This window comes from Haliaeetus albicilla, chromosome 9 (assembly GCF_947461875.1).
Source record: "Haliaeetus albicilla chromosome 9, bHalAlb1.1, whole genome shotgun sequence".
NCBI classification, from domain to species: domain Eukaryota; kingdom Metazoa; phylum Chordata; class Aves; order Accipitriformes; family Accipitridae; genus Haliaeetus; species Haliaeetus albicilla.
In genome coordinates this window covers 29,459,957-29,484,091 of record NC_091491.1, presented here as the reverse complement: position 1 = coordinate 29,484,091, position 24,135 = coordinate 29,459,957, and the positions used below count along the sequence as shown (strand labels likewise).

Here is a 24,135-nt window from a genome sequence, read left to right as displayed (position 1 = left end):
AATATTGGCATAAAGACAGCCTCAGGAAGGGATCTGGATTTATGGCTGGCCTCTCCTCGCCTGGCTGAGCCCCGTCCTTCATCATTTACCTGGAGCAACAAATCATTGTCTCCATGGGCTTGTCACTTGCTGGGTTTTGATGGACGCCTCCTTCTAGGCAAATCCGGGTGAAGACACTTGGTTGCTCCTTTTTAGAAGACAGTTTGCTGCTGACAAGAAGCAATAAAGAAAACTTGGCTGATTAATATACTGTCTTCTTTGACATGCATGCTAGAAGTAGAGGGGTGGATAAAAAAGTGATGATAAGCAGCATGATTAGAGACCCACAAGGGGAAATGAACATGTACTTCAAATTGGAGGCAGCAGAGCGCAACACCTGAGCCACAATTAAAGATGGATCCTGCAATCTGTCCTCGTGTGGAGGCCACTGCCTTCTCTGTAATTTGGCATGTAATTGGAGTAATTACTCAGAGCTCACCCTAAGAAGCGTGGTGGAACATCATGTCGGGTTGTTTCTCTCTCTGGTGATGTGGCAGCTCCCTCTAAGTACCTGGGCGTGATGCTGAAGGAGCTGGCCGTGGGCAGGGCAGCTCCGTGCCACTGTCATCATGCACCGGGGCCACAGCTGAGCAGGACTGTGCTGGCCCCTGCACCCAGCCTGCAGGAACGGAGCAAGAGTCCCTCAGCTCAGTGCACTTGGCAGCAGAGGTAGTGCCCAGAAATTAATTGCCTGGCAATCATTTAATTCATGCTCCTCTTTTCCCCTCAATCCTCTACATCAGCACCGCTTGGCAGGCTGGGCTGCCCGTAATCCCTGCTCCACATTCAGAGCTGCATCCAATCCCTTCCAGCAGGCAGCTGCCGCTCCTGGTCACTTCCCTCTTCTCCAGCCTCAGCACATCACTCCTAAACAGCCCTCCGCCACCGGCTGCCTCTTCCCTGCGGCTCGGAGATGTGCCACGGCAGTGTGCTGCCGATCGGTGGCAAAGCATCCATCGGTGGTGCCCGCTCATTTTAGTGAAGGCATAACGAGCCTGCCACAGTATGCTCGTTAGGGGAATCCCAGCTATCGGTCTGTGGGCTACTGCCCTGGGGTTCCTAGTGGTGACCAGTCCGCAGACGAGCAACGTGGGCGCAGCGAGCCTGCAGCATCCCCTGCCTCCCTGCCTGGCCAGCCACTGGGCACTCCCGACTGACAAACCTCTCCAGCATCCCATTAAGCGTGCCAGCCTGGGGCTGGAGGCACCTCCCGGGTGCGAGCCACAGGGTGGCTCGGCAAAGGGCCACAGCCTCCATCCCCCAGCACAGCATCACGGGTGAAGCCCCCGCCAGCCAAGGCAACACAAGGACTTTTATTTGCCACCTTGGGAACATTAGCTGAGCAGCGTGTCTTGCAGCAGACACTGGGCAGCTGGCGGCTCTGACCACCAGCAGCATGGGGGACGCAGCGGCTGGATGGGACGTTTCTGCCCTGCCTGCAGCGACTGCTGGCAGGGCTTTGCCTACACCACGAAGCTGGTGGGATGGCAAAGAAGGGCAGAGCGACCTGGCCCAGCTCTGCTTATCCCTGCTCCAGCACACACCAAGAGCAGCACTGACAGGCGTGAAGATGTGGGAGATCCCGGGGGGACAGGAGGGTGCTCTGCGTATTTTGAAACTCAAAGGGTGGAAGACCGCGCTCCACGAGCAACAGGGTGCAGACTGGCCCACAGCCCAGTTTCGGTGGCTCCTCTTCCCAACAGAGGAGCTCAGCAGCACTGGAAATAAGACTGCGACGTTGTGCAAGACCTGTACGTGGCTGCTTATCGTTTCTCAGAAGGCACGTAGCGATCCCGGTCCCTGCGCCCCAGAGCATAACCTGATGAAAAGCATGTATGCTGCAGACAAGGAGGGCTTTCCTCCCCATGGCTGCTGCTCTCGGGGGAGTTGGGATGTCACCCTCGGCAGGCAGCGACCCTGCTCTGTCAAGTGCCAACTTGGCCAGAGCTCGTGGTGCTTCCCAGCACCGGATCAAACGCACAGTCTGTTTTCCTGGCTGCAGCGGTGCTCTGCTGGGAGGTGTTGATTAGCTTGGCTGGTTGCTAATTGCCAGGAAAGGCCTGGTGTGGAGGTCTGGGCGGCTGTTCTCCGGGAATAGGGAGGTCTGGACAGCCTCCACGTGGGACTGGCTCGGTTAAGTGGGAGGGGGCTCAGGCCCTGCTGGGGGAAGAGGGGTCCCACCAGTGCCAGGGCTGGAAAAATCTTGCTGCTGGAGGGTGGTTCCCTTTTAAACTCTGTGGATCGACATTGGTTTTGAATAAACACAGCCAAACCCTTCAAAATTTCCATCTGCATCTCACCTCACAAGTGCGTCTCACCTCACATGTTCATCTCACACATTGGAGGAAAACAAAGACCACAATATCCAGAAAGTTCCTCCAAGGTGCATTGAGACAGCAGGGCCACAACTGTGCGGTGAGCTGCTGCTTGCCCCTGTGTTTAACAGCAACGAGCACCTCCCTCCTCAGTTTTAAATTTTTTTAATTTTTTTTTTTTTCCAAATCACCTGCAGCTCTGCCCTGGGGTTTCTCCCTCAGCTTCCCCCAGCAAAATACCTGCGTGCACATACAAACACCCACACTCCTGTTCTGCAATGCAGCCACACGTGCCCATGTGCCAGGAAAAGCACCGTCCCACCCTCCTCCAGGAGACACTGTCTGTGCTTTAAAGACTGGAGAGGATGACATGAAAAATCTCAGATACCCACACGCCCATGTACTAGTGCACACCCACGTGCTCTTGCCCTCTCTCAGGCACTCGTTTTCCTTGGCCACATGTCCCATAGCACAGACAAAAGGGACACCCTGCATTTTGGGCCAGGTGTTGAATGAAGCCAGTCTATAAGAAACGTGAAAGTGTTTAAAGCCTTTGGCTTATGATGTCTAATAACAATAAGCCTCCTAAAAAGATGAAAGACGCCCTTTGGTGCACTTTGGAAGCAAGAATAAGGCAGGAAGAAACACCAGCCTTAAATTACTGTGAAAGCTGACACTTCCTGTTAACATTTAATGTGTAAAAAGCCTGTGTCCCACCACATCTTGAAAGAATCCTCTTGCATTTTAAGCATGACCGATAACGACTGGAGATAATTCATGCCTCCTCCTGGCGGGTGCAAAAGCTGCCAGCAGATATTATCTTTCCTGCTATCATTTTTCCCTCTGGAGGCATAGGTTCGCAGGGTATGATCATAAATCCATGCAGAAAGCTCAGCTGATGTTCTCCTAATGTAGGATATACTGTGGAGAACAGGAACCCTGGCTATGGCATGGCCTGGGAGCAAGGAACGGCCAATGTTTGGGGATTTCACCTGACCAGGCAGAATAAAGCACCATGTCTTGATTTATTTTGCTTTTTGATTTATAGCTGAAGACTCTTGATGCAAAGCCTCCCATGCAACACACATGGGAAGTGTTTCTTCAGGGCTGAAATTGTTTACTGGACTTAATACAACCAGCAGCAGGTTTTTAGTTTCCTCTCAAGTTCTCAAGGCTTTAAAGATGACACTCTTGGCAGGTATTTTCACCTGGCATTGTTCTGAAAGATGAAAAATAGCTGAGGCCTCTGGGATTAACCACCATTTCTGTGAGAAACATTTATCACTGTTCATACAGCTCTCCTCAATCTTTATTTCTATCAAACGCCTGTGACCAAAGATCTTTGCCCTATCTGAAAGCATTTCTTCCCCATCAAACACAGATCGTGCGACACTCCCCCACGCATACAAATTTCATGTTGCTAGAAAATTACAGTTTTCAGATCAGCTGGGCAATGAGTTTTGCTGGTCCAGTATACTCTGTGGGGCATGACGTGCTGTTCGCAGAGGGGAGGCTGAAGCAGGGGGAGGATGCAGGGGTGGTGAGCTCAGGGTGATGCCTCCATCCTCCTCCGCAGACCCCTGAGGAGCCCAGCTCCAGAAGAAGAGTTCCTAGGCCTGGGAATCTCCCCAGCATGCTCTCAGCCTGCGTTTGCAGCATTCCCCAGCAAGAGCCACCCCACGAGCCAGGAGGGCATCGTGGACCTTCCTATGAGATGCTCCCAGGGACCAGGAACCTACCTGCTCCCCTTTCTAACAGCGGTGCTCAGAAGAGGTCCCACAGGCTTGGCACTGGTGCCAGAGGGCTGGGAATGAGCCGAAAGAGCTGAGATCAAATTTTCTCCTAAAACAGTAAAACGCCTACTGCCTGTTCACAAGGCATAAGGGATGGCCATGACCCACATCTCTGGCCCGCAGTGGAATGCTGCAGAGGGAAGGGAAGCAGCCCCACAGCCTTCCCCACGCCATGCTGGCCATGGGCAACAGGCTGAAAAGGGGTGAGACATTTTCCTAAAAATACCCCTCTTCTGTAATTTGCTTTGTTTGAACAAGGAGAAAACTGGCACAAGCAGAGGAACGACCGGAGAGTCAATCCCAAACAGCACCAGGGGGACCTCGCGCTCGGCATGGGAGTCAGGCTGGAAAACCCAAACCCTTACACACAACCCAAGACAAACCGTGGCAGCAGTTTTCCTTCTGTGTTGCCCTAACAGCACCCTGAGCCGCTCTCTTTGGGGAGAGCCCACGCTGAAATGTCGTCCTCAGGATTGGGCTTACCCAGTGAGGTTACCCCACATTTCTGCTTTTCACACTGCCAATCCAGACAGGGAAATGGTACGGTAAAGATTTATATTTATTCATAACTATGGAGAAAGTATATAAATGCCCCCCAATATCCCCCCGTTTTGTTGCAGAGGTTTATCAAAGGGCTGGAAGGCAATAGCAAGCCAGGGTTCGTAGCAGTGTTGGGCATGGCTGCTGGTGGCTCTGAGCTGCTGTGAAGGTTGTAGGAGACGTTGGAGATGAGCAGCAGACAGAAGTTACGTGCATTGGATACAATACCTCAGTTCTTCTTTCATCTGGAAAATAAACTATTAAAGATTTGCTTGAAAGGGGCATTTTCTCTGATTGCCATTGATACTTCCAGCTGTAGAAATACCAGAATATTTCCAACAGTTGTTTGTTATGGCAGTTTGAAAGGAGAAGAAACCATCATCTGATTATTTCCAAGGCAGCAATGAAACTGAATTAGCAATATTTCAGTATATAAAAAGTAAACTACAAGCAAATGGTTTGAACTTCAACAATATTTGCAGCCGATAATGATAATGTTCAACTGGTGAGACACTATCCTAATGACACACTCACAGAAAATGAGGAGGAATATTTGCTTGCAGCTAATTGCTGAGCCTGTATGCCATGTAATACCACGAAGTGCATTCTAAATAAATCATCATTTGATCTTGAAGGTTGTGCAACAAAACTTTTCAGTTGCCTTTTCTCATCATCAAAAGAGTTTCGGGATTACAGGGGAGAGTTCCTTTTTTCGGCTCTGGGTACATGGAAATGCAGAGGCATGCCCTGACAAGCCAGTTATCTTTATGCTTTGCCATCTGCAGTGATCTTGAGATGTTTCCCAGCTCAGACATTTCCTCGTGCGTGAAGCGAGGGCTGCTGACCCGCACTGTTCAGGGTAGGGACGGTGGGAACTGGGCAGAGAAGCTGCCGATGCCTGAATCCTCCCCGGTGCCGCGCTGCGCTGCGGACCCCCATGACGGGCACGCTCGCAAAGACCGGGCAGCGAGAAGCAAAGCAGCCTTTGGTATCGCTCTTAGCCCAGGACACCCGTTCACCGACTGGAGCTGAACACAACTCTAAAGCTCACGAGCCTGGCGCAGCTCCCTGTGCCCCTGTTCAGAGCGGCTCGCGGAGCGAGGGGCAGCATCTCCTCCTGGCATTACCCACTGCGCCCGTCCTGCTGAAGCACTGCGTATGCAACATTGGCAATGAATTACTCCTATGCTACAAACCTCAGAAGCCACCCATTTATCTTTTTCAGCATAACTTAGCACTTCAGCATAACTTAGCACTTCAGCATAAATGCTCTCTCACCTAACGTTGCAGTTCGGTTTGTACCAGCCCAGGCAGGTGTCCCAGAGAGAAGACCCCCTCTCCGGGGGCAGGCACCTGCCCCCTCCCCTGCCAAGCCGAGCCTCTTAGCTCTCCATTGGCTTTACATGACTCTTAACTTCTTCCACAATGCACTGTATGGTTTTTTTACAAGATCTGGTTAAAAATAACACTGTTTGATCTTCTGTATGCGAAAGACTGTGACATCTGTTCTCTGAGGGGGAAATTAGAAAAAAGCGAACAAACTTGGCTTTTAGCTAAAACCAGAGATCAGAGGGGCACACCGTTGTCAGGGGACCTCCCGTAATGGCACCGCGGAGCACCCAGGTCTCCGGCTTCTGCAAACAAAATGAACTGGTTCACCTGTGCTCCCCACATCTGGAATTTAGAGGCACTGGTATGCATTTTACTAGGCTGAAATTTGACAGCAGTCTGAACCTGGACAGTCTGTAGGAGGAACCCTGAGAGCCCAGTGCATGCCCGTGCGATGGGCAGCGTGCAGGCGGGCAGCCCCGGCGGCGGTGCTGGGACCCCCGGGACATCGCTAACATCCCAGCACCCACCCTGCAGCTGCCAGCCGACGAAGGTGCCTGCAGAGTGGGCCCCGTGGGACATACACCTTCCCCGAGCAGGTGTGGGACAGCCACAAATGTCATCTCCTTCAGCCCACACCCTGCTGCTGGCCTCAGCACTGATTTAGCTTAGGTCAGGTCCATGCCTGCTCTTGCATTACCAGAAGGTCGCTATTCTGCAAGCAACTATAAAGGGCTCAGAGAGTATCAATTATGGTTTTCAGACAACTGATCCACAAAAAGCAAAGTTATTTCAAGAAGGATAAATGTAGCCGAGACCATTATATATAATTCATGTTCACCCACAGCATTCCTGCTCTGCTGAGCACAGTGGCACTTCAGACTCCATGTCCTGCCCCAGATGTGACTTTGGGGGCAGGGGGATGTCACTTGCAAGTGTTTCTGCTTCTCCAGGAGGACTTCTGACGGCAAGAGGTCTCCCCAAAGTATGTCCTGACACCCTCCCATACCACTCTGTGTGCCATGTGCACCCTACCTGGTGCTTTTTTTACAGGCAGCATCCTGCACCACATCCTTCCCAGTGTGCGTGCGATGCTCTGGGTACCTGCTGAACTGGCCCATCCCACCAGAGGCAGGGTGGGCATTGCTCCCCTGTGAGGGATATGAAAATGAAACAGGGAAAAGGAGCCACATCACCCCAGGACACCTGGTTCCCAGGTCAGCGTCTTGTCCCCTCTAGTCTGGGACATTTGGGACTGGCAGCTGAAAGGATGGCCAGAAAATCTAGAAATTCCCTCCCGGCTCCATGTCAGACAGTGGTTTCTCAGCCTCTGCTTCTTTTTCCTCTCTAAAATCAGGACAATATGGTCCCTTCGCAGGGAGACTTGGCTGAGCACAGGCTGCAGAAACCCACGGGCAGGAGGAGCTGCAGAACTGCAAACACCAGTTACTTCATACTGGAGACCACAGAGTCATTTTTCAGGATCTGTATGTGATGCTACCGGCACTCACTCAGCCTGCCTGATGCTCCTGCCCAAATTCAGCTGACACATTTATTCATTAAGAACCTGGTACTCTGTTTTCATGACGAGTATATGACTGCCTTGGCACTCCCTACTCAGCCCAGCATTATTTAAATGCTTCCCCTATTATTATTATTTGATAATGCATCCTATTACACACAGCTCTTGAGGGAAGGAGAAGATGAAACACTGCGCATTTTGTATCTTCCTTGTTCTTTGCTGGAAAAACTTCACCGGAGCAATGACTGACAAAAGAAATTTAGTGGCATCTGCTGAAAAATTTTTGAGGTTTACAAGTAAATGACTCATGATAGGATATTTCATTACATTTGGTTTAATAGCGCTGACTTCTTGTATTTCCTATTTTTGCAACGTCTGCTGCTTTGAAAATGCAAAACACTGGTGTGTCAGCACCGGCACAGCGTGCTGGCCTCCAGTTTCTCTTCCACTGTATGGTATTTTCTTCTAGATCAGTTATTGCACCTTTTAAAAATGTGATGTCCAAAAGACCTGCTCACTGCTCTTTTGCTCCAGGTCAAACCATTTTGACCTGGAAAATTTACTATCCAGTGAATCTTACACCAGTTTTCCCATCCTTTTGCCCAATCTGGGAGTCAAGCTGGTAGTGCTAGCTTGGAGTTGCCAGCCTTCTCCTTTGAACACTGGCACAGGACAAGCATCCTCCTTGCCTTCTGCATAGGCATTATAGTTTATTCCTGTTATTTAACTGGAATATGCCCCAGCCCCGCTGGAATCCAGACACTGCTGTTTCGCTTCTGCTGTGTGCAGAGGTTTCCAGTGCCAGGACATCTTTTTCATTACCGGACAAAAAACTGCTGCTGGACACCTCTGCCTTTTTTGTAGTACTAAGAGTTTCCCAAACCGCTAAGCAGAGATCCTACATAATGGCAGAATTTTATTTGTTCCCAGGAGAGGGTGCAAACGTTGCTGATTGTGCTCAATTGCACCATCCTTGTCCATAACCTTAAGACTGCTTTAATCCCCAGAGAGGTGTGCTGCCACTCTCCTACCCAACCCTGGCTCTGCAGTACCCAGCGGGGTCCGTGCCAGGGGACTTGCAGATATACCATGACCAATCCTGGTCATTTTTTTCTCTGAGAAGGTGCTGAAAGCCCAAGAATTTCCCCCAAAAAAGAAGATTTTTCTCGCTGGCAGAATCAGTTGATGACTGCTGCTGCAGGGACCGCGGTCGGTGTGACATGAGGAGGCACCCACAGCTGATGCACATCGCTCTGCCCAGAAAACAGCCGCTGTGCCGGCTCGGGCGGGCTAATGGAGGGGAGACCGAGGCTGTTTTCAAGGCTGGAGCTGGGGGTCTGTAAACGTGGCCTGCAGGAATATGCACAGCCAGGCAGAACACAGACCGGTGGCTTCAGCCACGTGGCCCGTGGCTAGCGCAGAGCAGGTGGTTGCTCCCCTGCCCTGTGCCCGTGGAGCGGTGGCTGGAGCGGGTTCCCCCAGGAGCCTGCCGGGGCACACCTTGGTACGGGCAGCAAGCAGAGAGAAATCCCACCCCGGTCCCTCCTGTGCTGGGGTGCTTCGCTTCAGCAAGGTGAGGAACCAGGGGACATGCCGACAGGGAGCTGCTTGCACCGCCTCCCAGGTCACCTTCCTGCTCTCCGGGGCTCTGCCTTGTACCCTCAGGTTATGCCCTGCCACATCTGCACTACCCGGCATCTGCCGAAGATGAATTTGGTTCCTGTTTCATTGCCTTTCTGCTCCGTATCACCCACATTTTCTGCAGCTCTTCACACTGGCTCTACACTTCCCTCTCCTGAACAGCTCAGCATCAGTGGCAGGTTCTGCTGTGTCACCATTCACCCCTATTTCCAGATAATGGTTTTTGACTGGTTTTGCCCCAGGACCATAGGGCCTGTCGGTTCAGCGGAGCATCCTTTACCTGGCCAGCTCTCCATGCCCCTATTCCACGGCCAAGGGGCTCAATCTCACATGCCCATTCATTTTTTTCCCTACTGCTGCTGGTGTTTTTAAGCACTCTATATAAAACGTCCCTCTCTCTTGATCTTGGCAGATCTTGCTGGAAGGGTACATCTTTGCTGTGTTCCCCAGGTAGCCAGAGAAGTCCTCCAGCATAGAAAAGAGGTGCGTTTGAAAGTAAAAAGCATGCAGAAAAGAAAATACACCTTTTCTTTCTGCCATACTGCTTAGACCCCCATGTGCCACAGGGCACCTGCAAGCATTTTGTTCCCTAAACTGAGACTGTCCTTAGTACTTAAAAGGGTCTATTTATCCTGACCAGCTCCAAGGAGGGGATATGTTATGACAAAGGCACCAAGCCTTTCCAATGCTGCAAAATGCACTTAGAGCAAGCAATCTGTAGGTGATAAATGGAGATATTTCATGTGGTGCCTTCTGTGAACAGGGCTCTGCATGCAGCCTGTGGCTTGCACGGATTTAGGATTGTCACTAGCAGGGTCACAAATTGCTGCTATACGATGGCCGAGTGGGAATGGGAGGAGAAGCTGGCACTGGGGCTGCGCTGGCGAAGGCTGGCACCAGGGACAAGTGCCCTGCCAGGGCTGCAGGGTGCCAAATCCATCTGGAGCGAGCCGGGAGAAAGAGCTCAAAGGTGCCTGGCTGTTCAGAGGGGAGCTGGAGAGCCAGGGCATGGTTTTCTACCTGCCACAAGAGCAGTGTGAGCAACATCTGCCCCAGGAAAAACACATCTGGCTCTCAGGAAAGCCCCTCAAACCGCTGAGCATCCCCTTCCCCAGGTGGGCAATGCCAAAGACTCCTGCCAGGGCCAGACTCGTGGCCCATTCTGGCAGCTCCAGACTCTGCTTTGTTTCTGCTTTTTCTTCCAACAGGAAAATTGCCTAAATTAACATTGAGACTGTAGGTACAATACAGCTAATTCCCGTGAAGCATCTCAGTAAGGTAATTTTCTCCAAGTGCTCCCCCAATTAGCAGCTGGTTAGCAAATAAATAATTTCCAGAGGAGAACTGCACAAACTGAACTCTGACAGCATTGAAAAGACTAACAGGACCGGGCAGCAATTTCTGTGCAATTAGTAATTAAAGCCACAGAGGCTCATGACAGTCAGAGTCGGAGCTACTAAAAACCTGGCTGAAAAATTCACAAGTGATGTGCTAGGGAACATGTCCCTCCATGGCTCTGCACAGCTTTTGAGGAAAAGCTCACAAAACAATGCAGCAACCTAATAAAAATCTGCATTAAAAGGAAAAACTGGCAGTTGTCAACCCAAGTCCCAGGCTTCCTGCTCTTTTTTTGCCTCTTTCTGCATTCCCTCGGGGCAGATTTCACGCTCCCCATGGCTCTGCTGAAGGCAGAGGGGTGGTTCTGGTGCCTGCTTGCTCTGCTGAAGCCAGGCATTTCTTAGCAAAGGCGAAATAATAGGTTGGCTTTTTTTTTTTTTTTCAAAGTCAGGAACTCCATTTTAGTGCTTAAGCCTGTTGTTATGGTTTGTGTTATTCTTGGCACGCTGACCGAAGTGCGCTCGGTATGAATAGCAGAGAGCTGAAAAGTAAATATTGTATCCTCTGGGAGCAGCAGAGAGGGGAGGGTGGTTATATTGCTTAATGGAGCACCCCCAGCGCCTGTTTGGGTTAGGCTTACAGTAATTGCTCCCTAGGTGAGTTTATACCAACAATTGATCGTTTCAAATGGGAAAGAAGTACAAATGAGTAAAAGAATAAACACTGACAGCATTACGAAACACAGGAGAGGGGAGCAAAAATTCCATGCAGCTCAAGCACAGGGCTGAAAGCAAAGCTGGCCAGAAAATAGGGGATACTGTTTGCTCTATGTGCAATTTCTCACGAATGCTGAACAATACAAGAAAACAAATGGAATTTTCTCCTTAAGCTCAAGCTACAGAACTACTTTCCACAGCCTAATCTTCTACAAAGAGTTCAAGGAGACCTCTCTGCTCTCCCACTTCCTTCTCCATCCTGGAAAAACACAGGGCGCTCAGCACAAGCAGCACTTTGCTGTGAGCAAGCGGGTGAGAAGACAAGGAGCGGGAAGCCCACACTTGTGACGGAGAAGCTCTGGGCTGAGTAACCTTGGTGTAAAACCCGTCATCCCCTTTCATGGACCCTGGCCAGGGCCACTGCAGCTCTCCCATGGGGGCAATGCCCACAGCCCATGGGGCACGGCCCCATCCCCTGCAGCCAGCCCATGCTGGCAGGGCCGGTCCCCTGCTCCCCACAGCTGTGTCCCCCCCCATCGCCATGTGTCACAGCAGTGCGTCCCCACCTGCCGCTCGCCCAGGGCTGCCTTTCACCTGCCATGTCTCCAGAGGGGCCCCATTCAACCCAAAACCGGGCTCTGGATTCTGCAGGACCCCTCTGCCAGGCAGGGAACCAGCGCTGGCCCGAGGACATGGCGCCAGCTCCCGGGGACCAGGAGCTGCCCCTCAGCCCCAGAGCTGCTGCCGCAGGGTCACCGCGACAAACCCCGGTGCCCAGTGGCAAACCGGTGCTGCTTAATGCTTTCCGAGCATCTTTGACCATGCTTGTGCTGGCAGTTGCTAGTGCTGGTTGCAGTGGTCCCAGGGCAGCACCACAGGGACCAGGAGGGAATGCTCGGGTCTGACCTGGGGACCGGGAGGGGATGCTCAGGTTTGGCCTCGTGCGCCTGGAGCGGCGTCTGCCCAAGGCTGGGCTGCGTAGCAGGAGCGTGTCAGAGGGCGAGGAGGGATGGGGATGGAAAGTCCCCATTCTACCAGGAATTACCACCGAAGGAAGGGCATGGGATGGCCCAGCCGATGGCCCAGCGCAGGGACTGGCTGCGGGGGGTGAAGGCTTCCCGGGCAGGCGGTGCCCACAGGGATGCTGCCATCCTGGCCAAGCACAGCAAGCTCTGCTTCTGCCCCGAAGCGGACCCAGCGGCAGCACCCTTCGAAAAGGCTGAGCCGGCCCCAGGCTACCACAGCAGCTTCTGCAGCTGAGCTCGTTAGTGCCTGCACTCAGCAGGGCATGAAGGGGAGATAATTACACAGGCAGCACGGCCCCGGCTGCGTGCAGGGTCTATATATAGCACCGTGCGGGTCTGCGCTGCCTGCGGTGCTTAGTCACGGCCCTGGGGACCGTCTGGGTCGGGATGGGGCAGGCACTGCTTTGCGGGAGCTGTGCCACTGGCCCGTCTGTGGTGCCTGGGGAAAACCACCCCAAGTTGAATTAAATGTTTCACTTACTACATTTTTCCCAGCTGAAAAAAATGCAGTGAGTTTCCCCGTGAACTGCCATTTTGAACAAAAAAAAAAAGAATGGAATTTTTTTTTTTGGAAAATACCTAAGCAAAAGGTTTCAGCCTGGGGCCAGGGTGGCCACATGAAGGTGTATGCCCCTCACAGCCCTCAGGACCCCACAGAGAGGGAAAGGTGGTCCCAACCGTGCGGAGAACATCCCCTGGCCGCAGGTGGAGGGTGCCCAGCGCCTGGCCCGGCTCCAGGGGTGGCTGCGGGGCAGGGGAGCACCCAGTCCCACGCAGCCCTGGCTCCCAAAGCCACCAGCCTCGGTGTCACCCTGTGGCAATGCCATCCCAAACCCATCACGGTGCTTTCGGGCCAGCGCCGACACCCAGAGCCACCCCAGAGCTGCTCAGCCCCGGGAAAAAGCCACGTTTGCTCATTGCCCCACCGCTCCCCAGGGCAGGTGACGTGAGCCCCCAAGGCCGGTGACATGAGCCGCCTGGCCTGTATTTCCAGCGGGGCCATTGCCAAGCCGATGGCAAGGTCCTGCCCTGGCACGCAAGGCCCGGTGTGTGTCACCGGTGCCACCGGCGTACCCTGACTGGCGAGCTCAGGGCTGAGTCCTCGCAGCAGCATCCTGGGCACGGCAGGGGCTGCGCACGTGGGGCAGCCCCAGGAGCTCCTCGGGGCAATCGCAGGGGCCTCGGGACATGCCACGGTGGTGACGAAGCGCCGATGCCAACCACGGGACCGTGACACCGCACCGGGAAGCCCTGCCATCTCTCTGTTTTTCCCAGCAAGCCCTGGAAAGCAGTGTGGCAATGCCAGGGCAGGGGCGAGGTGGATGGCAAATGAGAGCGGGCACCAACCGAGCAGTCTCCCTCTGGAGTCCCTGCGAGGGGACGTGCTCTCCGGGCACGGCAGTAGCTCTGGCCGTCCGAGCCGCTGCGAACCCTCCTCATCCTTAGGGTGCATCATTGTGGCGTGTTGCCCGCCCCGAATCCTGCCCCACTGCAGCCTCCAGCTCCCTGGCTGATTGCACAGTGAGGCCTCATCACCTTGGTTCTGGGTGAAAATATGAGTCTAACACAGCAGGCTACTGCTTCTTTCACTCACCTTTAATCACCTCTTCGCTGTTCCTTCCCTGGGGATGTGAAAATACTTAAAGTCGAGCTTTTATGCTATTTGGAAATGGATCGGTTCAGCAAATTAAAGAGGGTAGGGTTAGGGCTGCAGCCTGCATTGCAGCCTGCTGTTCCCTTTGCATCAGTTAGAGGGAGGAGAGCCTTTTCCTCAGTGAAGATCAGTGTTCATTCATGGACACAGGGCAAGGAGCCCAGGAAACTGCCACACACTGCATGTGCTGTTATTAGGTTAAGTCATAATTAGGTCCCCATCCCTCTCTCTTGCACATGCACGTCACACAGCTGCACACACAGGCACACGCTGGCTCGGTGTAAAAAAAGCAGGCTGAAAGTGGGTTAATGCGCTTGTGCATCTCCTCTGACAGAGACCTGCACAGGAGCTTGCACCTGCCAGCCAGGCCAGACGAGTCAGGATTTTTTAGGGAGCAGAGTGCTCACGTCTGAAGGCCGCTCATTCACAGCACAGGCAGTTCCCCGCTCCTTCCAAACCAAGCCCAGCTATGGTGATGATGATCTTTTTTTAAAATCCAGTTTGTGCACTGGCCTGTTTATTTGGATCGCTTGCTCAGGACAGACGTGGGATAATCACAGTGATAAGCTATGTGGGGCACCACATTCAACTGCCCAACAGATATACATCAACTACCTTTTAATCATGATAAGAAGAGCATGAAACCTCCTATTGCACAGGACTTCAGTTGTGCCGCAGAAAAACAGCCGAGTGTGTTTCACATCTGCAGCTTTATTCTCGTACAAAAGGTTAAAGGCAAAGCTAGAAAAACGAACCTATTGGTACACGCTCACCGAACACTTCCAAGACAAGATAGGGCAGTAAAACTTTTGTTGCTAAGAAGAACCAACAGAAGGCTTTAAAGCACATCTAGCATTCAATTTTTGTTTGTAAGTAACCCAATTTAAAGCAGCTTTTCAGTCTTTAAAACCCTCTCACCTTTCTGGAATGCTTCAAAAGGATGACCTGAAGACAGCATCTGCTCTCCAGAGGGACCAGACGGACGGTCTGCGTGAGTTGCAGAAATGGGCCACCAAGGAGTGCCAAAATGAAACCCAACTGCCCGGCTGTGGACTCCTGCCGATCATTAGACAAGGCAAGGCTGCACAGCACCCAGGGAGCAGCACCCTGCCATGTGCAAAAGCAGCGGTCACCTGATGGCCCCTTGGCTGTCCCATGTCCCAGTGGCTGTGGCACAGACAGGTACCACGGACTTGCCCCAAGCAGAGCCAGGAGCTGAGCCCAGGCATGGTGACCGTGGATGTCCTGCTCCAACTACCGGACTGCACTTCCTCCTGGAGGGGTGAGGCTACAGGCAATGGGATACTGAACGCCCCTGGGATCCCTAGGGATCCGCCTGGGATGCAAAGGATCAGGGCTGGCCACCCTTCCTGAGGGACTGCTGGTGCAGCCACTATGGCTTTGCAGGGCTTGCTGCAGTCAGAGCTGCTCCCGGGGGCGACGGGTGCCCTAGTCTTCAGGGATCGGGGTGTTGCAGTTCCCGTGGTAAATTTTGACCTCACCCTCGCACTGGAAGTACTGGTCGAACACGTCGCTGTATCCATGGTCCCTCCACCACGTGCAAAGCTGCCGGTTCCATGTGCAGTCAAGCACATGGAAGAGCTCTGGGTGCTCCATCCCCACCATGGTGAAGAAATCCTGGTCCCCGAGGTGGCCCTTGAAGTGGTACTTCTCTGTCAGCTTCTGCACCACGGTGGGCTCCAGCAGCTGGTTGTAGAGCTTGGACTGCCTCATGGCTTCCAGGTTCAGGAGCAGGACGCCACTGTTGAAGCCGGGCAGCCCATCAGGAGGGGGGTCCCCCACTTTGGTTTGGGGGTTCTCGCGGCGATACTGCCAGAACGTGTGCCTGCAAAGAGAGGAAAAACAGGAACAGGGGAGTCAGGGAGCGCAGCCCGAAGAGCAGCCACCTCAAGTCTGGGCAGGTCTGGATGACAGCACAGGATCTACCACCCACCCAAAGGATCTCGCAGTGCTTGTCTTCTGCTGGCTGGAAGCACCCAGCCTCCCAGAGCGGCCCAGTGCTTCTCGGGTTGCGTCTCTCTCCATCCCCCTGCAGAGGATATTGGCCAGACCTCAAACCACTCTTCTTGCTCTTTCCTAAAGCCTCTTTTGTTTCTACCAGCCATCGCTCTGGTGATCCAGCTGGACACAGGATCGCATGACTGCTCACACAGCTGTGTGGGGAGACAAAACCACATCCCCAGTGCCTAGGGCGAACCACCAGAAGTGCCCCTACGGCTGGTACACACCAGGAAAATGTCCTGCAGTTAACACGATCTCAGCAGCAGAGCTCGTAGCATCATTATTATTATTACTTGATTATGGGGAAGCTCTGGATCAAAGATGGGCCCCAGTTTGAGCTTATGCAAAAAGAAGGCTTGGAATAAATCTGAGTGACAGAAATATTTCTTCAAAGTAAAAATAAAGAAAGAAATCCAATGGCAACATCTCATTAGCTAAACAAGCACTGCCTTCAGCATTTGCAGCCTAGGAAGGCTCAGCTGTAGCAGCTCTGGCAGACGCAATCTTCACCAGCTAATTTCCAGCTGCCAAGGAGAAGAGAGCAGTGCAAGTCTAACAATACACAAAACTAACTCCAGAGGATGATTTAAATGGGAAAAATTTCGACTACCTAAACAAGCAGCCCAAAAATGTCTTTGGCTCCTTCCTCAGCCCTGGGGCAGTGAGCACACCCCACCATACACACACTGGTTGCTCCCACCTGCAGGAATTGAATTCATCCCATGCTATTACCCAAGTAGCTGGGGTTGATTCTGTCCCAGAAAATCGCTCCCATTCAGACTGAAAGTCTTCTGCCCCCAAGCAGCATCCTCTGCTGCAAAGCCAGGCAGCTGAGAGCTGGCCAAGCCTGTGGTTCAGAGGAGGGCAGCAGGGACCCGCAGCCCCCACTCCATCGCCTGACAGGCATGGGGTACCAGCACTGCGCTCTCCTTCCAGCCCTAACACTTAAGGTAAAGCTACAGCAGTTTTTGCACCTCACTGTGAAGATGTCAAGGAGAAACACTGTTAAAAAAACATAAGCCAAGCCTGCTGCTGGTTCCTCTCTGAATCTGTCAGACACTGACCAAAGTCTCCATGCATCTCCAGGAAATAAGAATTTTTTGGTGGATGGTGTGGGCTTAACACCCAAGGGTTTAAAGTGGTCCCCTGCTTGGAAGCTGAAGCTGTGCTAATTCAGATGTAAGAAGATGCAGAGACATTAGCCCCTGGGACAGCTCCAGAGCCACGGTGGGTACTCCCACACTGCAAACGTCTACATTGGAATTTTTCTTGTAAGAAGCTGTGTTGAGCTCCAACAGGCACTTGTTCGGGGAATCCTAAAGCTTGCACAGAGATCAGACTATTAAATCCATCCTTCTGGCCTGTCCTCTGGATCCCCAGCACAGCACTGCGAGACTGGCCAAGGCGAGAGCCAGGATTCAACAGCCACCAGCAGAATTATCCCAGCAGAAAATGTGGACCTGTTAATGATGTCAACTGTGAGCACCTTTTTTATTTCCTGATCTGGAGAACCACAACCATCACACAGCATCGCTTCCTTACAACTTTCCATTTAGATGCTTTAGATTCAAACCTCTGATATTTCTCATTTCATTAAGGGTCTTTACACCACTCCCTGTCGCCTGATTCAGGACAGAAAGGGTTTTTCCCAGTGCCAGTTTTCCATGGAAGGAAATGCTCAGTTTTTGAGCAGCTGTCTCCATGCCTCCTGGAGAGGGGGAGTGGAGGACTGGCTGTCTCATCGGAGCCGGCGGGCAGCAGCGCTCGCTTGGTCTAAAGGGCAGGGAAGGGATGAAAGGGCTCTGCCTCTGCGAAGAGCACTTGTGTCTTGGGGACAGGCACCAGGCCACCACAAAGACGACTCGTGGATGCTCATGAGAAAAGGCAGGCAAGGCACTCTCCATGCAGGGTTAGAGGGAAGCTCAATCTGCAATGACAAGACCCAGCCATGTCTCCCGAGGTGCTCAGGTCCAGGGGTCTGAGCAGAGGCTGACTCAAGCCCACCTCTGCATTCCTCCTCTCTCTGCTTCTCCCTAGTAGTGCCAGGGAAGCCACCCCCATGCCCCCAAAATTATGCTGGAAGCTAGCAGGAGGGAGCAGGGGAGCAGTGTCGTGGAGGGAGGCACCTTTCCAGCTCCACAGCAGCGGAGCCGACTCCTTTCATGTTCTTACCTCCAAAAACAGGCTGCCCATTACAGCCCCTGCAAGCAGCTAAAACAGGAAAAAACGCAAGTGCCCAAGCCCTCAGCATCACCAGGCCGCAGTGGGGCGAAAGCAGATCTGTATCAAATGACTCAATTTTTCGGCAACGCCGTTCCCCAGCGGATTACTCGGCGACGGCTGATAACGAGAAGGGAGCAACGTGCCTTTTTCTGCGAGGAGAGGAGACAGACCGGCAAAGCAGCAATTGTTCAGCCCTTCCTCCCGGCGCTGGCGTGACGGGGCCATCCTCTCCCGGCCGTGCATGGGGACCGCAGGGGCACAGGGCTGGGGGGAGGACAGGGCTGTCCCCGGGGAGCGATGCTGGGGCGAGATCCAGGATGCCACGAGCTGTGGGTGGCTCCGCAGCGCCGACGGCTCGGGAACCCGCTCGCAGCACCGCACCACAGCCTTTCCAGTGCTGGGCTCGGGCCAACCGAGGGAAAGGTATTCTGGCAGGGCTGCTGGCAGCATCTGTTTAGCCTGGATTTTGCTTGGCTTTTGTCCTTCTAATGGAGGGTTTTGGCCCTGTCCTTCTGCAGGGGCCAGGACAGAGAAGAGCATGGTTGAAAGGCACCTCCACCCAGCTGGAAGTGGAAGGAGTGGCGGGTGTGAAAGCATCATTTTCTTTGGAGGACATGGGGCTGGGGAAGCACAGCCACCAGCTAAACAGCTAAACCCAGCCTGTGCCACGCGCCCGCTCTGTCCTCCCTGACACCACCCCTTGGCATCCACCTCAAATTTTGGCAAAAACATGGGGGGAAAATCCCAGGGGCTTGATGAGCATGCTGCCAGGATGCAGGGAGGAGGTGCTGGGGGTGCAGCCCCCCCCACCGAGACAACCATGAAGGAACCGAACCCCAACTGGATGCAATGGAAACATCTCCCTGCCCCAAGCTCCTGGAGCAGTCAGAATCTCCCTTGGGACAGGCAGTTCAGGCAGGGCAGTGTGCCACCAGCCTCAGCTCCGGGGTGCCCTCCTCCCTGCCCCCCCGGCAGCGAAAGCCAGGGCAGGAAGGCAGCCCGGAGATGCTGGCCACTGCTGGGATGCAATGGGGCAGGAAGCTGCTGGCCAGGAGGAGGGGAGGAGAAAGGAAGAGGAGGCATTTCGGGCTTTTGTTAACCGTCCTGGCCCCTCTGGACGGGAGGGAAAAGAGGTGACCCTGGGCCCCCGACCCCGTAGCAAGGTGCGGGGAGCCATGCGGGGCTGCTGCTGTGAGCACCCGCCTGCAGCCCTGATGGGCTTTGCTTTGAGGAGCTGTTTATAAACAGAGCCGGCGTGTGCTAGGAAACATCTGGAGAAGAGCATTTCCAAGCATTCAAACGCTGGGCCCAGGCAGCCCAGATAAAAAAAACCCGCTTCCACCAGGACTTCCCTTGCTGGCCCAGCACAGGGCGCTCCGGCCGCACCTCCCCTGCCTCGCAGGCTGGCGGTCACGAGCCCCAGCTCGCAGAGCTGCCATCGCACCCTCTAAAATGCCTTGCTGGGGATAGCTGCCAGAGGGAGAAGGGACCGCTCCACCTCCCAGCTGTACTTTGCAGGTCCTTCCCTCGCTTTCACGTACACCAAGGGGCAAACGCTGGGTGGGATGAAGACTTTGTCCAAACCCATGAACTTCCACTCGTTTACTTCAGCTCTGGCTTATGGGACAACCTCATGGGATGAGCTGGAAACCACTGGTAAAGCAGCAGGGTGCCCTTGCTGGCAGAAAAGGCAGGGTGGAGGAGGTACTGCCAGCTGGGAGACCAACAGCAAGCCCAAAGCACTAGCCCACAGGGAGCAGACTGGACTTGTGTGCCTGTATCCACCTGAGATGTTCAAGAGGCTGCAACCCTGCCACACCAGCTGCGCAGCCACTGCTGGCCTTGCAGATGAGGATGTGGATCCTCGCCATGCGGTCGCATCTCCAGAAATGCGGACAGCCTGCAGGATCCCCCACACACAGCTGGGGAACCGAGGAGCCAGGTCAAAAAGACACAAAGTGAAACCAGATGCCGGGCCAGCCCCAGGGTGGCTGTGGTCAGAGGATGCTCCTGGAAGGCTGCAGGCTCTCCCAACACCGCTGTGCACCATGCGTGTGCACTGCATGAACCTGAGCAGTGCAGTACCTAGGGAGGAAGGCTGCACAGCCTCTCCCTCACCAAAGGGGGAAGCAAAGCCAACAACCACAGGATAAACCCACAAAAATAAGGGGTCTGCAAGATTCTGGATGCAATAAACATCCCTGGACCAGTAAACTCCTCGCTGGAGCTCACTGCTTTGCTCCCACCCCTTGCCAGCGGTGGCAGAGTTTGGGCCAGCTGCCTTGGAGGGCAGGACGGGCAGCAGCAGCGGGCCAGCAGCTTCAGGACACACTTGTCACCAAGCCTCTCTCATGGGGGTCAGGGGCTGGGGGACCCCGAGTCCCATCCAGCCAGGCACAGGGCTCCTGGTGCAGAAGGGCGGCACGGGCTGCTGGCCGTCCCTCTCTGCACCACTCTGACAGCAGCCCTGCCAGCCCAAACACCAACTAAAACAAGTGCACGCTCCTGCTACCTCTAAATACACTTTTTGGTTCCTGAGCCAGAAAACAGACGGCTGGCAGTGTTATCCCCAGCTGCAGCTGCTGGCAAACGCCACTGTTCCTGTGCAATAAGCAACGAGGCACGAGCGCTCCTCCACCCTGTGCCGCTGCCAGTGCTCCCCCAGGATGGGCAGGAGGTCACGGCGTGTGGCTGCGGTCCCACTGCGCAATCCCCGGCCGAGCTGCCCATCTGCCTGGTGCCCAGTACCTGCGGGGTCCCAGCCAGTCGGCTGAGGGGTGGACGGGATGGGAGCCCCAATGGGAGGTATGCGGCAATGATGGGGACAGGGGGATGTGTTTGAAATGGAGGGGGAGAGAGCAAACAGAGGGAGTAAATAATTGTAAAGGCTTCTGGGGACAGCAGGTACCAGGCTTAAAAGCAACCTGGCTCCCACAGCAGCCTGGAGGACCCCCTGACAGCGGCTTGTGTCCAGCCCAGAGGAGAGGGTGTGCGCGGTGGGGAGGGAAGAGTGATGGCACGGGGACGACAGCATCATCTGTCCAGGGGATGACGGTGGCTCTCCCCCCTAATCCACAGCAAGAAGAGCACAGCCAGGAAACCTCCCCGCACCATTCTCCTCCTCTTGGCTAAACCTCACTGTGGCAGGCAGCTGCCGGCCCCATACCACCGACCAAGATTAGCCCTCAGGAAAAGGCCGTCTCCCCTTCCTCCAGCTCCACCCCACCCCAAAAGGCATTGCTACAGTGAAGACCGGCCCTTCGAAGCTTCTGCCGCAGCTGGAGGGAGGCATCTGCCCCAGGGCTGCACCCAGAGCAGCATCTAACCCGCGCTCCCCCTTCCCGCTCCGGTGCTGCCAGACCTCGGCCAGGATGCTCAGCCCTGCTGCAGACCGAGGCTTTGCAACAAAGTGGCCCTTGTTGCTAATTACTTACTTCCCATGTGCAAACGCTAAACCCTTAAGGAGCTGGAGCGGCAGGTTCAGTACCAGCCTGGTCCAGAGCGCCTTAGCTGAGGCTGAGCAGTTTGTGTAACCCAGGAAATCCTGGCTCCGTGCTTCTCGGGAGCACCACGCACCCAGCAGTGTGCAATGGCATCGCCAACACAGCGGTAACCCCGCTCTGCGGGGGAAATGTCAGCCTGGGGCAAAGCAACCCCAGTTCCCAGCCCAGGACAATGGGCAGGATCTGTCGGTGTGCACACCGGGACCACCTTACCCTCCCCTGATGGGTTCAGGGCAAGGGTCCAGTTCTGGCAGGACCTCCAGCCCTCCTGTGGAAAACGCTGACGAACCGATGGACTGAGCTCTTCAATGAAGACGTCAGTAATTCCTTAATAAACTTCTCACGTAATGCACAAATTACGTCTGTACAGTGATGGTCTCTACTACAGCACAGTCTGCATGCCAAACTTTTAAAAGGCCCGTATTTGGAGCAGCAAATTGATTCTCAATGATTACATTCCTGCATGGACTTAGCAGTCCAAAAACGGGCACACTTAAATAGATGATTAGTAGCAACTTGCAAACGCAGCTTGCAAGCAAAACCTTTCCTTGGGATGTGGATTTTCAAGGCCAGGCCCCCTCACCATCTAAAATTTTTGCGCCCCATGCCAGTGCTAAAATCACCGTCCGAATAGAGGTGGGACCATAAATCCCTGTCTGGGCCGCATCGCTTTCCTTCCTTCTACAGATCAAATGCCCGTGGCACTAGCGGCAGTGCGGAGCGATCAGCTGTGTGCATCGGACCATCTGCTCATTCAGCGCTGGGGAAGGACGGGGGGCAGCCCGTTCACGGGGGTACTCTAAAACACCGTGCGCCTAATTATTGTCAAAACGGCAGATTTCTGTTAACAACTGTGCATGGACTCTGCTCGGGCAGTGCTCTCCTGCCTGCCTCGGAGGCACAGGCAGCCTGCCCCAGGCCACCCTTGCCTGCCAACGGGGCTCTCACGAACAGGGGAGATGCCCTCCCTCCACAGATGCTCACCTGCCGCTGCAGGGAGGAGAAATAAAAGGCTTCCATCCCTTCATCCCTGTTTGGGAGTCCCAGCCGTGGGATACTGTGCTGTCATGGGGGAGTCCTGGCATGTAGGGAATCGCCACTGAGCTTCAGAGGGAGGGCATTGCGGGAACCCCTCCAGAGGATTGCCGGGAGCTTCCTTGTGAGGCCCCAGCACCGCATCACTCCAGAAAGCATCCCAGCTATGCAGCAAAACCTCTCGATTTCCTGCTGTTTGTTTGTTCCTCCATCAAAGGGCTTCAGCTCTTGGAAGCTCCTTCTCCACCAAGTGCTGGTGAGGAAGCCCTTGGCCGAGCGGCACCAGCTGCCCTCCAGCTTCCAGTGGCCCCATCCGCTCCTCCTGGCCCATCTCTGCGTGCTCAGCCCCAGCAGCTGCTTTCCAGAGCAGGCTCAAGAGCCATGCTGGGCTGGTTTGAGACCTCTGCTAGCATCTACAGCCCAGACTCCCCTCCTTACCACACTGCAAAACCTTCACTGGGGTGCAAGGAGTCAGGAATACCTGCCCCACATAGGCCAGCTTGAGCCTTGCCACTGCCCATGAACAGCATGTTGCTTAGCAGCCCCAAACCAAGCTGTGACCTCCCAAAAAGTGTCATTGCCCAGCACGGACCTGCTCTTTCTTCAGTTCATGCTCTCCCAAGACAAAAAAGTAACCACTGAAGATGACAGCAGTTGTGCAAATACCCAGCTGGATCTAACCACCTGCTCACGATGTTTAGCGTGCAGGGGCTGATGACCTACCAGTGCAGCCAGGTATTCCAGCAACGCCAAGATGCCACCAGTGTAACGCCTACCTCTAGACACCGAAATCGAGATGTTCAGGAGCTGAAATTGAGAAGTTCAGGAGTTGAAGACAAGTGCAGGTATGGTAACTGATACATGCTCACCCAACACACCCTGGAGTTGTGTGCTATGGCCAACAAAAAATTACCCATAGCAAAGTCATAGCAAACTTCTCAGGCAGCCCTTGCAAATGGGGACCACCATCCACACGTGCTCTCTGCAGGACAGCAAAGTCCTTGGAGGCAACACTTGAACCCATGCTTGGAGAGTCTTGACTGCCTTACCCAAACACATACAAGTGTTTTGGTTGTTGGAAAAAATCATGTCTGCAATGTCCAATATCTCAAAAGGGACAGTTAATAGTATTAATATTATTAATAGTGTTTGTGCTAATCGATGCACAGTTGTGGTTGTCAGATCTTGTCCAATTTATTCATTGCTTTTAAATGACATTTCAAGTTTGCTTGGTAATGGGAATCAGTGCGACGGGTCCTACATATTAATGATGTGCACAGATGTGAACAACAAAACCCTTTACCTTCTTGGATAATTTTTTTTTATGAGAAAGTAACGCTGAATTCCTGGAATCAATTCTGTTGCCAGTTCCTTGCAGGTTCTGCTTGTTCTGTAATTTTGGCTGCTTCTTGGCAGCCATTGCCAAAGAATTCCTAGAAC

The 24,135-nt window shown here is 53.8% G+C and overlaps 1 protein-coding gene across 1 annotated transcript in view; it reads right to left on the bottom strand.

The window, feature by feature from the left end:
• Positions 1–14,603: 14,603 nt before the first annotated feature.
• Positions 14,604–24,135, bottom strand: part of XXYLT1 (xyloside xylosyltransferase 1) — a 37,843-nt gene continuing 28,311 nt past the window's right edge. Inside the window, exon 4 of the mRNA XM_069792351.1 lies at positions 14,604–15,758. Coding sequence (XP_069648452.1) covers positions 15,362–15,758 — 397 coding nt within the window. The 3' untranslated portion in view covers positions 14,604–15,361. The remainder of the gene's footprint in view (positions 15,759–24,135) is intronic.